Source organism: Diadema antillarum, unplaced genomic scaffold, assembly GCF_040938485.1.
Source record: "Diadema antillarum isolate AM-2024a unplaced genomic scaffold, OU_Dant_1.0 seq00001536_RagTag, whole genome shotgun sequence".
NCBI classification, from domain to species: domain Eukaryota; kingdom Metazoa; phylum Echinodermata; class Echinoidea; order Diadematoida; family Diadematidae; genus Diadema; species Diadema antillarum.
The window spans coordinates 1,216,958-1,233,283 of NW_027272268.1; the positions used below are offsets into that span (position 1 = coordinate 1,216,958).

General features: G+C 40.6%; 1 protein-coding gene across 1 annotated transcript; it reads left to right on the plus strand.

Moving 5' to 3' along the window:
- Nucleotides 1-1,107: 1,107 nt before the first annotated feature.
- On the plus strand, nucleotides 1,108-16,069 carry LOC139710489 (zinc finger FYVE domain-containing protein 1-like). Its single transcript, XM_071622402.1, has 10 exons — nucleotides 1,108-2,619; nucleotides 3,355-3,859; nucleotides 4,816-5,048; nucleotides 5,652-5,858; nucleotides 9,721-9,818; nucleotides 10,420-10,537; nucleotides 11,463-11,633; nucleotides 12,500-12,674; nucleotides 14,372-14,521; nucleotides 15,102-16,069. Exons 1-10 carry the CDS (start codon nucleotides 1,231-1,233, stop codon nucleotides 15,332-15,334), a joined length of 3,279 nt encoding a protein of 1,092 aa, XP_071478503.1. The 5' UTR covers nucleotides 1,108-1,230; the 3' UTR covers nucleotides 15,335-16,069.
- The last annotated feature ends 257 nt before the right edge of the window (nucleotides 16,070-16,326 follow it).

Sequence of the window (16,326 nt, forward strand, 5' to 3'; positions counted from 1 at the left end):
AATTAATATTTTCTCTGATTTGTGGTATAAAGTCACGACAACGTACCTCCGCGTACCAAAGTTTTCGATGGCGTCATATACGAGTCTCCCATTGGTTTCGACATGACAAAATGATATCAAAGATATCATAGCATTTGGCTATTTCTTTTTCATCACACAAAAACTTCTTAATTATTTTAACTCTATACAATACACTGTTTGTTTGTTTGTTTGTTTGTTTTAGGGGGATAATAATATAGTAAAGATTCGTGAGCTCCAGTCCAAGATTCATGGGAGCGCTCAAGTAATTTGTGTATTTCATTTTAGTCCATCATCTCTGAGGAATATTGGCTCATTTTGATTACGTCTGATTTTAATGACATCTCTGCATTTTATGCTAGCTTGTCAATTTGAACACCCAGTAACCCCTAGCAGTCTCTGATCTCTCTTAATTTCCTTCTATTATTACTATTAGTCCATATATTGTTATCACTTTATAACTTTCATCATCTTATCAATATCAAAATGATTAATCTGAATATACCCGGATCTGTCAAATGACGCCGAAAGCTTCCCCTCGCGAGACATACCACCTGTCCTCAACAAAAGGGAAGAGAACAAAACATCACATAGTCTACCAGTACCAACTGACAACGGAACAGAACTACGGCCTGTACTGTAAAAGCTTGTAAAACATGTGATCATTTTCCTTCTCTTTTTATCTCCTCTTCCAATTCTTGTCCTGAAATATATTTCCAGTATAGGTAGCCAATTCTCAAGAGGTACACCCATATTATGTATTGGTATGTTGATAATACTGTGTACAAAATAAGACCATGCATCAACCTCAATCGACCTTTATGCTGATACACTTTGTACAGCACTACATTGTAATCATTGTGTGCGATGCGTGATTGGCTGCTGATCGGTTCGCTCATGTAATACACACACTATGTAAATGCCTTGGCTCTGTTTCTGGACGAGAGATCCCCCTTGTCATGCATGCCTTCATAATAATACAAGGGTAGTCTGTATTGACGAGTGTACATGTGAAGTTTACTGCGCTAGCAGCGCAGCTGCTGCATTCAGCTGCGGCGATATGTTATGTACTGTGGCAAAGCTTCGTAACTACATCTCGCTCGAACCTCATAATGTTTAGGACGTGGGATATTGGAGTGATATGTCTGTTGCTCCAGGCCGATTAAATCATGTATCCCGAACGTGTACGCTCTCTGAATTTTACATTTCGCCATGGCCAGCAGAAACAAACGACCTGTGAAATACATTTCTAAACGGGTTTGTCAAGAACAGTTTGCTTGCGACGGTGCAAACGCTTGTTTCGAGTGTCTAAATTGTGGAACTCGCCAATGCGTTGACTGCGAGAAGCTGCTTCACAAAGCAGAAAGACCAAAATTTGCTTCACACACCAGGCGCAAAATTGAGCAACTTCCATGCGCTGTAGAGTGTGCTCTGTGTCCTTACAAGCCAGCGGAATATTCCTGTCTTGAGTGCAAAACTGTGATTTGTCGAGATTGCAACAAAGAGTATCATCGAGGGAAATTAACGGGTCACCATCGCACACTTCTACCAAAACAAAAACAAGAGGTTAGCGAAGTGAGTGGTGAGCACGAGTCAAATGCGCACGTGCCAGTACCAGTGGTTCCACAAGCACAAGTAGCAGTCGACATGAATCCATCAAGACCCCAAGAAGATTGTTTGCCACCCTCTCCTTTCATGGATTCTCTCAGTGAACCAACTCCATGCGAGATCAAGGAAAGGCAAACGACTTTTCTTACAGGGGACATCTCCTCGTCTGCGGCTGATCTCGGTCTGAATTTTATTGGAAGTGAATTGGAGTTTCACAGTTTGTCTCCTTTGGATGTAAGCAAAGATTCGCTCTCATCGCCTGCGAACTTGGACATAGAAAGGGATGATTTCGTGTCTTTTGAAAGCGGCGTTCAAGATGGACCAGCCTCTCTAGAGTTTCTTTCAGGACATTTTGATAGTTTGGATAAACACCGTGTTGCGCAATCCAGTGCAATCGCAGTACCTGCGCCTACAAAGAACAACGGCAAGGAGAGCAGCAGTCATGGGCGTATGACCGTGACGCATCGTGTTACCCGTGCAAGTGGTATACCCGGAAGTGCCACAGAAGTAAACAAAGCAATTGTACGGAGGAGCCAGCAGCAGAGTGAATACGGTCTTGGAGGGCATGGTTTACTCCAAAGCCAAGGGGGATCCCCAATCAGGGTTGATGAACAAATACCTGAGGAACAGTCAAAGGAACACTTCAGTTCTAGCAACACTGAAAATGTGAGCCTACTAATGAGGGACAGATCTAGGTCAAACTCAACAGATTCGACTCACTCAAACCATTCCATTCTGTCTGCACACAGTTTGGAGAGCTCTGGAAAGAGAAGAATGGAAGCTATTGTCAAACCAGTGAGCAGTGTCAGAGCTGTGCCATCATCTTCAAGGGACAGAGTTCCTGTAGATGAGTCCAAAAAGATGGCTGCTACTTCGGGGGACAGAAAGAATGGACAAGTGCATGCAGCAAATGTCATGGATGAGGGATGTTATGCTAGGCCTACTCCCCATTGTGGCGGCATTCTGCTGGTGAATGATGCAGAGGTCCTTCAGGTATGCTGAAAGTATATTTCTGCAATTTATGTGTCATGTAGATTTTCGCCCCTTTTTTGTCCTATTTCCGTGAGCTGTGTGTAGAGGTTTTTTTTTTCCTTGTTTGTTTGTTTGTTTTTTTAAAGGCAAAAACATGCATCTTTGAGTGTGATTGGTGCCATGGAGTTTGCACATTGTGAATTCTCAATAGCATCATTTTATCATCTCAGCTCAGAACTGTTTACACCATATAGTGTACAATTGTATGCATACATTCGCTCCTTCTTTTATGCCATTTGCTCTGAAGAGCAGGGTGCTACAAACCTACAATGTACTTTCATGCTTGCCTAGGGCAACTAAAACTCTGTTGTGAAAGTTAGCATTTGAATATTTTCTCCTGGTCTTATTGGACACTTGTCCAAAAATACCCACCGCACATATGGGCAAGTGGGAAAAATACTGTACTCGCCATACTAATTGTATTTCATTAGCATAAGAAATGTATCTTTCACAAATTGGGACTTGTGAGATAATTTTAAGAGTCATACTTGAATTCATGATCAAGAACCAAGAAAAAAATTCAAGTTACTTTGTTCTCTGATGGTTAAAAGTTGTAAAATGAAGACAAAGTGTTGCATTGGATTGTGAATGGGACATGAAAGATACCAACAGAATTATGAAGTACATTATTGAAAAACCTTGTGCATGTGCCGTTTTAGTAACTACATTGTAGCTTTGTATCCTTCCACATTGCAGGTCAAAACAGCCCAGTCATTCGTTGAGAAGCTTCAGTGCCAGGGCAAGCCACCCATCAAAGTCATTTCCATCTTTGGAAACACAGGGGACGGGAAGTCACACACATTAAATCACACTTTCTTTCATGGACAAGAAGTGTTTCACACCTCCCCAACTCAAGAGTCCTGTACGATTGGAGTCTGGGCAGCCTATGATGAGAAGACCAACATCGTTGTCATAGATACAGAGGGGCTTCTTGGGGTATCTGCCAATGAGAACAAGAGGACGAGGCTGTTGCTGAAGGTGATTGCCATCTCTGATGTCATCATATACCGTACAAGAGCTGACCGGCTTCACAGGGACCTGTTCCAGTTTCTGGGAGACGCATCCAAGGCATACCTGAAGCACTTCACGCCAGAGCTGAAGCTTACCCTGGAGAAATGTAACATAAAGGGACCAGTTTCAACTCTAGGACCTGCTGTTATTGTGTTTCATGAGACAACACACACCCTACCCCTTGGAGCAGGTACAGTATTAATATTTTGAATACTACTCAGAACCCAACTACAAGCAGTAGGTAGGGCATATGTTTTGTCATATTTCTGTTTTGATTTGGACAAAAAAAATAAGGTATACACCAAAATAAGATGCACAAAGTCATTGCTTGAATTGTATTAAGATTAGGATATAAAGATCTATGAGTTGGCCATTTATAGAACAGTCGGAATATAGTGTGCATGCGATAACTATGGAATTTAGCCTAAACCCATTCGGCTTTGCCTCGTGGGTTAAGCATTCCATAGTTACCTAAGGCTGCGTTCACATAGAAGTATACTATTCGGGTATTCGGGCTCATTTTTCGAGGGCACGCGAATAGCTTGAATCGAACGATAGGATTTCCTCACACCGGTTCACATAAGAGGGCACTATTCGAATGTACCGAATACCTGCGAAAAGTATAGCAAAGTGGGAATCGAGCTTGTTCGATTTTCTTGCAGCGTATACCGTCTCTCGTTTATGAAATAATGACAATTTTGGTCTGGATTTGCCCGTTAGCAAAAATAAGCATGTAGACTGACATTCTGATGCAGTTTAGAAATTGTTAATAAGATTTGATGCAATGTAGGAGGAAGAAATCCTCACTACATGGGATGGTGAGTTGACGGTGCTAGTGATGGTGTATTCGGTGCTCGAATAGCGAATAGCGAATGCCGAATACCGAATACCGAATACCGAATACTTCTATGTGAACGCAGCCTTATGCACACAATTCCGACTGACGCACTCAGACCTGTGCGTCATTTGTATACTAACAAATCTGTAAAGGAAGGTCATGTAATGGAGATAGCTACCAACAGTGTTGTACTGTATGCAATGCTTATTTGATTTTAATGAGTGATGATGCAACACTGTGTGACTGGAAACAGGAGATGGAACTTGTTGGAATGAAAACAAGACTTGCCTTATCATTTTGTGTAACAGCTGCAACTCACGCCTCTAGGAGTAGGACAAAGTCGGCAGACACTCTGCTTCAAGAGCGTTTCAAGGAGCATGGCTGTCACATGGATGCCTTCAGCTGTGTACAGTACATTGGGGTTCAGACAATTGAAGGACTAACCAATTTCAGTTCCCTCAGAGCAGCCATTCTCAACCATGTCAACAATAGCTCTGTTCGGTCACCTCGACCTCCAGAAGTAGTATTTTGCGCATTGAAGGTTGGTACCATGACTGTCTTGATCTGATGTTGTGTGTTAAGCCTGTTTCGAAGTGGGAGATTACAGTATAAACTTTGAGCTATCAAAATAGTCAAAACACGTAATTAAAGTATTTTGGAAAAGATATATTATTATGTACTTTCAGTTCTTGTCAGTTGATACTAATTTTCATAGGTATTGATCAATATCTCTCAAAATATTTTGTAATTCCACAGTGCTGTGCAGAACTGTATCAACTGTATCAAAACCAGGATTTTTTTTCTTCGTGTAAAGCATTCAAAATTACTGCATACATTATCCAAACAACTTTTCTTCATTACCTACCCATGTATCCTTTTGTACAGGTACCCTTGGTGCATGAAAAGAGAACAACGGAATTAAAGTTTCTTAAGAGTCATGAAAGTATATTGTTGTCTGTCGAGTTTACTGAATACTTTTCAAGTCATATTTTCTGTTTTTGGCCACTCCTTTAAAAGGAAAAAAAAAAAGAAGACAAAAATAAAGATGATACAGATCATGCCACTTGAAGGAATATTACTGTACATAGTGCCATAACAAGTTTGTAGTTATTTTTGGCTGTATTCATGTTCTGCTGCACTGTAGGGACTGAATGACAAATTCAGCGGTGCCATTGATGGCATTGTCCCTTCACCCTTCCCTGATGAATACTTCACCTGTTCCACACGATGTCTGTCATGTGATGCTCGCTGCACAAATACGATGAATCATTGCCAAGACAATGTTTGCCATGAGGCCCCGTCCCGCTGCAAATATCAGCATCAGTTTGACAACAGGGTCTACATCTGCAAGGTGAGACATCCCAAACATCTTCACTCAGATCATGATACTAAATGTATCACCAGTATGTATACTTTGCCTGATGTGAGCAGTCTAGTATTCTTCGTTGTTGATAGCCTGATTGTAGGATTGTCCTGACTTTTGGGACCTCTTTGATAGACAAGATACCCAACATATTTCAATTTTTCTTGCTGAATTTTGTATTGCTATGTGAATTTGAATGTTGATTTTAAGTGCATGATGCATATTCAAACAGGTATTGTGTTCATGTCATACATACAAGTCACTTGGCAGCATGCATTTATTTGTAATCAATAAGACTTGTAAAATCCTGCCAAAGAGTAAGCGAACATATCTTGGACACAGTACATGGTACTTTGTAACATCTGTTGGCATCCCACTATTGATATAAATGACAAAATGCATACAAGGTAAGATGTGTACTTACGGACACTGATGTTTTATCACATGTCTACCCGATCATCACTTCTCAAAACAAATTTTCTGTTTTCATTAATGGTCTGGGATTTAAGATTTAATGCTGGTTTAATATGGGGGTCTGATCTGTTTTGGAGCATCCTAAAGGGGGTATCTCACTGAGCGGCGAACGTTTGCGAACGTACCGGTAGCGAATTTGGGATTTCACCAGGGTTCGTGAAGGGTTGCAAAAGGTTCGTTAACAGTTGCAAGAAAGTTCGCAAATGGTTTTTATTGTCGCAAGCAGTTTTTCTTTTCACAAAGAAATTTGGAACATGTTCAAAATTTCTTTGCAAATTTGTATTTTTGCTAACAGTTGCAAACATTCGCAAATGAAGTAGCCTTGAAAAAAAATAATCATATTGGATGTTATCAATGCGAAAATCTGATTGTAATTTTTGTGTGACATACTGCAGTATGTCCCCCAAAAATTACAATCAATTTTTCGAATTGATAACATCCAAAATGATCCACCTGTCTAAGTGCTACTTCAGGGTCTTAAAATATAACATCTTAGCTCTATTTTGCAGAAAACCCCATTCAATTTGGTTAAGCGGTCACAGAGAAATGTAGATTGTTGTAAAGCATGTCGTGAGTCTGATTTTTCCAATTTTAGCAATTCAATGCTCTAGCGCGTGAATAATAGACAGAACTTGGACGAAAGAGATTCCCGACATCCTCTACAAAATTCCTAATTTCTCTTTGACCCCGTTTACAGTGCGGGGCTGGGCCGAGCCGCGGCCGAGCCGCGGCCGAGCCCAGCCTCAATTGCGAGGCTGGGCCCCGCAATTTTGTCCGTTTACACTGCCGGGCTCGGCCGTGCTTTTGATTCAAACCTTTCAATATTTTGTCGTAGTGGCGCTCTGCTTGTAAACAAATGCAATTTGGTATTGTCTGGTTTTCAGACACTTTGCCAAATGAATTCCGTGGCGACGAAGTCGCCGTTCGGGCAAAGGCCTTTGCGGAAGGGAAGAATCCTTTGCAGGACAAAACCACCTTAAACTATACTAGTTTTCGACATTGAGGGGGTTAATGTCCTGAATAGCGAAAGATACAGGCAGAGGGTTTGGAAGCCAGACTAAAATTGGCCGCGCAAGTGGCCGCGCATTTGGCCCAGTTTGCGTTTACACCAAGAAAAGGCCGGGCTTGGCCGCGGTTCGGCCGCGGCCGAGACCACCTCCAGAGTGAGGCCAAATGCGAGGCCAATTTTGGCCTCGCATTTGGCCTTTTGCGCGTTTACACTGAAGCGGGGCTGGGCACGGCCGCGGCCGAGCCGCGGCCGAGCCTCGCACTGTAAACGGGGTCTTTGACCACTGAAGCAAATTGAATATTTTCTGTAAGATGTGGGCAATGAGTTATAGTTTCATACCCTGAATTTGTATTTAGATTGATTCACTATTTTTAAAGATACCATTGCGGGGGGTCCCATTGTAATTTTTTTGGGACATACTGTATAGATAAAAAACAGTAAAGGTCCAAGAATGGATCCTTGAGGCACACCCATTTCAATATTCTTAAAAGACGAACTAAAAGTATCATACACAGTAAATTGTTTTCTTCCATATAAATAAGATTTAAACCATTTAAAACATACAGCTCTAACACCATAATATTGTAATTTTTGTAATAAAATTTCATGAGAAAGACAGTCGAAGGCTTTAGAAAGATCCATGAATACTGATAAAACATCTGTACTACCATTAATTTCTTGAATTACTCTGTCCTGTATTTCTATGACTGCCATATTCTGAAAATCTATCTTGAACGGTGGTCACAAGAGATCTGAATGCAGTGGAAGGTTGTAGGTTCGTTTTATAGGTCTGACTACTAGTATACATAATCGCCTGGTACTTTTCCAGGTCCCAAAACATTCGCAAATTGTCGCAAGGGATTTGCAAACAGTTGCTAATATTTGCAAAGCTGTTGCTAACAGTCGCTAATAGTCGCCACCCGTGTTTCGCAAACGCTTTCACAAACATTCGCTCGAGTGTTGCTAATTGTCGCTAAACATCGCTAAAAGTCGCTAACTGTCGCTAATGGCAGAAGGGAACCTTGATTTTTCGCAAACATTCGTCAGAAAAGTTGGCGAATCTAAAATTCGCTACAATTTGCAAACGTTTGCCGCTCAGTGAGATACCAGCTTCAATGCCTGTGAATTAGCAGCTGTGTGAAAAGTGTTATTGACTGAATTGTGCCATCTTAGAGAGGTTGAATCCAAGCAAAACCACAAAATCAGGATTTTGATAGTCCACTGTCCAAACTTAACCACAATATGGCAAGTGTTGGCCTGCAGCAATGTCAATAAATTTCTGTACACAGAAAGATCTGTGTTAATCAGGTCAGTGCTGTGTTCCAAAGGTTACGTGTAAACTTACAATTGTGTAAACAGAGGGTCTTCACTGAGTCTTTGATGTTGTCCTTGTGTCAGGTTTTTTTTTTTTTGGTTAGGTTTTTTTCTAGAGTACAAAATCCCCTTTGAGGTCAGTTTTATTCATTCTTAGAAACAGTGTCCCACAAGGGTTTATATCTGGTAGAGGTACAAACAGATAAATGTATTTAAACAGTGATTAAATGTAAATTCTGCAAACTAGGTGGCAATGATGGAGCAGTGTAACCATGAAATCATGTTTAGAGTGACTTCAGGATCTGGTTTGAGAATGAAGTGTGTACAATTTGTACAAATGTACTGTATGTTTCTATATGACATAGCCAGAAATGAAAATGGTTATGATCATTACTGAGATATTTATAAAAAGCAATGTCTGTAAGATGCCAATCGCAATGAAAGAGAACTGATTAGAATGGCTGTCAAGAGCTATGAAACAATTAGGCTAAGGACTGTAGGAAAATTTGTATTGTATTGCGTGGTATTGTATGCATGAGAGGGGACATCTATGTGGAATCAGTCTGTGAATATCTAGCTAGATTCACCACTGCAGTTTGGAGAGCATCCCGTACACTGTAATGCTACCAGACTTGACTAACATGCTACTCACACATTGGGTCAGATGGATGGGTATAATGTCCATTGTGTCTGTCAGGTCTTGCAGGTTTTCACTATTGAACGTCACAGTGAAACTTGACATGCCTCCCTGGATGACTGTGTGTTGCATTTACTTTAAACGAAAGCTTGTTAAATGTTATGCAATATAGACAATTTCATTTTTTTTTTGGGGGGGGGGGAGGGGGAGGGGTTACAACATTTTTGCTGTTACTTTTCCTCATTGTTATGGATTCTATATATACATTTCTTTCTGTTGACTTATACGATCGGAAGGGCGTGTTGTGTCCATAGTCAGATATTTGGTCTTTTTGTATGTGAGCTTTTGACATTTGTGTTTGTCTTTGTTACTTTCTTAAGAAATTATATGGCACTGTCTTAATTTTTTTTTTACAGACATGCTATCAGGGTGGAGAAGAGGTACTGGTTGTGCCCAAGATGTGCTCAGCGTCAGACAACTCCTGGATGGGAATGATCAAGTATGCTGTGTCAGGGTGAGTACTTACTCAAATATATACAAACAGATGGGAAAAAAAAAACAATTCCTAGTCAAAACCCCTACTTGAGTGTTTCTTTGCTTTGAAGAGTGTCAGTTAGCATCATTAAAAAAAAGAAAAAAAAATTATACCTGATTTACTATAATCATGCACTTTTAGGTTTGGAACCAGAGATTAATTTCTTAGAATATAATTTTGAACATTGTCAATTTGCATTGTGGTATTTTGAGAAGTAGTACTGTAAAACACAATATATTAGCGGTATGAAAATTTCGCGAATTGGAGCCGATGGCCTGTCTCGCAGCATGAAATTTTCGCGAATCGGCATCTAAACTGGCATCCAATGCATATTGTATAGGCAAGAACTTTCGCGTGCAATTTAGTTTCGCGAATGTCGGTGCTTGCGAAATTCACAAAATTAAACTGCACGCAAACATTCCTTGTTCTACAGTTTTCAGTCACTTCACAAATTTATTTGCATTTATTAGCAAGGATGGCTGTGTGTGTTTTCATGCCAATCTAGTTCAAGGGGGCTAAAAGAAAGGCCTATCGCACTTGTATCTCACCAAGCTGCAAATGTTGTGTTCATATTAACCAGATTTGTGCTGGAGTGTCCACATTGTGGCGTCATTTACCGCAGCCGTCAGTATTGGTACGGCAACCAGGAACCAGAGATGGAAGCAGTGCGAACAGAGATCAGACATGTCTGGCCAGGGGTTAGTCCTCTCATTGCTTGACCTGTACTCTTTGAACGTAATGCAAATGATGTTGTTGTTGTTGTTAATTTTCCATCCGTGAAGATGGCTGGATAGCCCATATTCAGCTACACTAAGCTGGTCTTCCATGGGGTCCAGTTGGATGTGGGGGGTGGGACCACTTCACCGGGTTAGACACCCTGCTCTTTACGATGAATGAATGAAGCGGGATCTTTTACGTGCATGAGCTGTGACTCTCTCATACACGGGACCTCCATTTTATGTCCTATCCGAGGGACAGAGTGTTTTGCCTCTTGCTAGAGGGGACGGTATGTTTACACACAACATTGCTCAGTCCAGACTCTGGTTCGAACCCGGGCCGCGTGATCGTGAGGCAGACGCGCTACCGACTGAGCCAACTCACCGCACTGTGTGATGGTCAGTTTGTATTTGATGGGCGAGATGGATTCATAAAATATCCTGTCATTGCTGCACGTTAAACTGTGTGTAATTTTGTAACTAATGATTTTGTTGTTTTGAACTCAGGTATTGATTTATATGTTAGTTATTTTTTCACAGTTCTCATATGTATTTTCTTGAAGTGCAATGAGCCCCAAAAGGTGGACCTCTGCACTATACATGTAGCCATTGTTATTATTGTTGTTAGACAAAAGTTATGAAGTACATCACGATATGTACCCCCCAATGATTATTATGTGACAACCTTTAGTATATTCTGGAACAATAATAACTACACCAATTGCTACCAGAGAGACAGTCAAGCATTTGTGTAGTCATTCTCCTTTGCCCTTGAGATACATTCAGACTAATTAAGAAAACAGTCTCTGATTGTTCATAAAACTACGCTCGACTCCCTGTGCAAGACCATTCCCAAGTCACATAGTCATGTAAGCTATCCTCATGAGTACACCTGTTTTGGTTTTAGGGAAGCACTGTGCTGCAGGGAACGCACAATGCTGGAAGACGCTTGTTGGATGGTCTTCAACAGGTTGTGGGCGTGGTCAGTAGTGTCAGTGCCAAGCCCACCAAGATGATGTCACAATGGATGATGGACCAAATAGCCCCTCCCTACTGGAGACCAAATGCAGAGATCACTGTGAGTTTCTGAGAATATTTTCTCTTGAAATAAATCTGGAATTAACATCTTATGAGCTGTTGTTGTTGTTTTTTTCCCTTCACTTTACTCTCAAGTTAAAGGTGCAAAATCCTGTATAAGTTTTAATCTAGTCTTTAAGATTTACTTCCATACCAAGCCAGTCGTCACAGCATGGTTTGCATAAGGTTAATTTTGACTACAGTCTGGAATAAGACCCAATGGATTGTTGTGAAACCAAAAACATGGTGTCAGTATTGTGATTGATACAAATATAAACATTTTCATCTCAACATTACATGTGATCTTCTTGTATTTTCCTCTTCTGTATTTTATTCCTTTTACAGTTGATTAGCTGGATCAATGTAGAAATTGATGTATATTCTAAATGATATCAAATAAGGTTGTTGAAATTAAGGTCAGACATGATCTATTTTTTTTCTTCTTATATTTTGTATTCTTTACAGAAGATTTTGCTGGATTAATGTAGAAATTGATGCATTTATTGTAATTGATATCAAAATAATGCAGTGCAGTAGTATTATCAGAAAGCTGTTTTCCATGGATACATTTTGCTTATCATCACACCACCTTTTAAGTTGACTTCATATGTACGGATGCACTTTAAAATGTATATTGATTAGAATTTATGATTTGGAATGATAGACCAAACACTGATCCAAGATCTCTAGCTATTTATCTATTTTTTTCTTTTACGTATCAAATGTGTATGTGTGTGTTTGTCTGTGTGTGTGTGTGTGTGTTTTTTAATTTTTTTTGTGTGTGAAGTATTTTCTTTATGACAAGGCAATCATTTTTGGAAGAGCTACCCCATATTTCTGTGCTTGTTTTCATGATGATTTAAACAGGCTTGCAAGCGATGTCATCTGAAATTTGACACCGATGAAAGCATCCATCACTGCAGGGCCTGTGGGGAGGGGTTCTGTGATGCATGCTCCCAGCACCAACTGCCTGTTCCAGAGAGAGGGTGGGGTCCAAAGCCTGTCAGAGTCTGTGAGACATGTTTCAGCCAGAAAACAGAAGGTATAGCCAATTTAGCAGTCGCCCATTAGAGGACAAATAATGTGTTGGTTTGTGTTTGTTTCTATCATGTAGGAAGTTTTTGTGTAATCCAAGTAAAGAAAGGGAAGAAAGAGAAAAAAAGAAAGGGAAGAAGGAGATGAGGGGAAGAAGAGGAGGAAAAGATGAAAGAAAAGAAGGAGAGAAAGAAGAATAAGACCCTTTTCTACAAAGTTACTTTTTGTGATCAGCGCTTCCTTATTCTCATTATTTTGATGTTGATGATTATACTTAATGATATAACCCGTATGTTCGTCATTGCATAGCACATTCCAACTTTATAAGTATGGTGAAACTACCACAGTGCAAGCACAAGTGTGCATTAAATGGCTGTTTTTGTGGCTTGAGGAGTGGAGTCATATTACCTGATGTGGGTCAGTAGGCATAAAGCCTGACTGAGGACTGAAGAACTTTCAGAATTGGGTGTTAATCATTTTCACTTACTTTTTGTCCCCGCCGAACGAGTTCGAGCAGGGGACTATGAAACGGGCTCCGTACGTGTGTGTGTCCGTGTGTCCGTGTGTCCGTCCGTCCGTCCGTCCGTGTGTCCGTCCGTGTGTGCGTCCGTGTGTGATCAAAATGTTCAAAATGCTACTCCTTCGCGATTTCTAACCCAATTTTGATTCTGTTTGCTTTATATGATAGCACTACATGGGAGCTTTGAAACTTCTGTACAGAATTTCAGTTGTGACCTTTGACCTTGACCTTTGACCTATATTGTACATTTTGCTTCAAAATGCTACTCCTTCGCCATTTCTAACCCGATTTTGATTCCATTTGCTTTATATGATGGCACTAGGTGAGGGCTTCAAACCTTCTACACAGAATTTTGACCTTTGACTTCTTTGACCTTTGACCTTGATTTTTGACCTATATTGTACATTGCCTACAAAATGCTACTCCTTCGCCATTTGTAACCCGATTTTGATTCCGTTTGCTTTATGTGATGGCACTAGGTGAGGGCTTCAAAACTTCTACACAGAATTTTGACCTTTGACTTCTTTGACCTTTGACCTTGATTTTTGACCTAGATTGTACATTTTGCTACAAAATGCTACTCCTTCGCCATTTGTAACCCGATTTCAATTCCGTTTGCTTTAAGTGATGGCACTAGGTGAGGGCTTCAAAACTTCTACACAGAATTTTGACCTTTGATTTCTTTGACCTTTGACCTTGATTTTTGACCTGTATTGTACATTTTGCTACCAAATGCTACTCCTTCGCCATTTCTAACCCGATTTCGATTCCGTTTGCTTTATGTGATGGCACTAGGTGAGGGCTTCAAAACTTGTACACAGAATTTTGACCTTTGACTTCTTTGACCTTTGACCTTGATTTTTTTACCTATATTGTACATTGGCTACAAAATGCTACTCCTTCGCCATTTCTAACCCGATTTCGATTCCGTTTGCTTTATGTGATGGCACTAGGTGAGGGCTTCAAAACTTCTACATAGAATTTTGACCTTTGACTTCTTTGACCTTTGACCTTCATCTTTTTACCTATATTGTACATTTTGCTACTAAATGCTACTTCCGGCGGGGACATATATTACGCACCGCGTAATTTCTACTTTTCCTTGTTTCTTGTAGTGTAGATGTGCGAGGTGTAGTTTTAGTGTTGAAAGGCTTTTGATCAATCTTCCCTCATTCTCTCCACAGATGTGGGTGGAGGCAAAATGCCCATTGACCTGGAAGCTGAGATTGAGAGTGCTATGAGTGAAGAACCCCAACCAGTGATGGCCAGAAAAGTTGGGGAGGTGCTGCAGACAACCCTGGGGGTACTAGGCTCAGCTGTGAATTACCCAGCTGGTAAGTTAGGTAGCATCACACACCTACCAAGAAGTTAAAACATTAACCCGTTGAGGACGAGTGCCAAGTATACTTGGGCAAGTGTCTATGGGAAATGTGCGTTGTAGCAAAATCAAACCGTCCTCAAGGGGTTAAATGAGACAGGTCATGAATGAAATGAAAACATCCAACTTCACAATGAGGGAAATATAAATGATGTAAGAAGACAATGAACCTGCACTGTTTAGGGATGTGTATGGAGAGGGTCAAATTATGTTTAATTTATTGAGGACGTTTCTGAAGTGACATACTGTAGTAGACCAACACAGTTTTATTACAAATCATGCTTGTGTCTGAAGATGTCTGTATATAATTTTGATACATGAAGGATGTAAATACATTGTATTCAATGTGAAGTTTCAGAAACTATGTCACATACGATGCTTTTGCAGTCAGTATGTGTTAAAATTACACAAAAAGCAGGGATTACTTTTGTCATTCGTACTCTCATGAATTTACCAGGATTTGATGCATACCATGTAACAACATTATTTACAGACCCCATTGTTCATTTTTTTTGCTCTTAATTTGGTTTTATTAGGAATGCTGATAGAAGCAGCGAGGCCAGCCTATTGGATTCCTGACAGTGAGATCACAGAGTGTATCGCGTGCAAGGAGCCGTTCACCCCAAAGCTGAAGATCCACCACTGCAGGGCATGTGGGCAGGGAGTGTGTGCAGACTGCTCCCCAAACTGCAGGCCAGTCCCCTCCCGGGGGTGGGACATACCAGTCAGAGTGTGCAGCCTGTGTGACGCCAAGGAGGGACAGCTGTAGAGAGGTTGTGGAATGAAGCTGGGAAGTGAAGAATTCCATCATGCTGTCTGTCTGGTCACATGATTTAGAAAGTGACAGTATGATCGAGGAGAAAGGTGTGATGGTCACTTGAGAGTCCGTCTTCTCAAGATGGTATGTGGGTTTTCTTTTTTCAGGAAAGTGAGAAGTGCTCCAGAAGAAGGTCACTATTCCTCAGGCAGTGCCAATGATGTTTGTCCATCTTATTGTGTCACCATTTATGACTGACGGAATAGGTTTATTCAGCTCCATTTTTGACAGATGGCATCTTTCAAGGTTGTCGTATAAATGCAGAGTAGAATGGAGTTGTTGACTAGGGTTGATTTGAACTGCAGACATGGTGGGGTCAGATAAATGGAGTCTGCTGGACTGATTTGACAAAACTTCATCTTCTACTGAGATTGTGACAGTGTGTAAATGCAACTCAATTTCTATTCGGTAAATTACATGTGTCCACTGATCAAAGATATTCACTAGTTGATATTTCATCAGTGTCATCATGACTTTGTGGAAAACACATCACATGGATAGAGGTGGCAGCTACATCCACTGGCTCTTGATGTGTATAAATACGCTCACAAACATGGGCTTACAAATTCGTCATATATTCTTTAAGATATACACACCTTGTGTGTATACATACCAAGTACAACAAAGTCATAGTGACAGCCTTCTACTCATTTCATGTGGCATCATGGATAATACCATACATCTATTTTTCCCCTCTCTTTTGCTATATGCTTATGACATGTATGAAAGTTCTTGTGTAAAGCTCATGCATATCCACTCTGCATATGAACTAGTTTACAGGTGATTATTATCATTTACGGGTGATGTACTAACACCAACTTAATGCACAGTACTCGGAACTCCTGTGTATGACCATGGAAGGGTAAAGTGATGTGTGATATTTGTGTGATACGTTGTTCCTTGTTTTACAGCCACATCATATGTGGTACAAAATGAACAGCTGG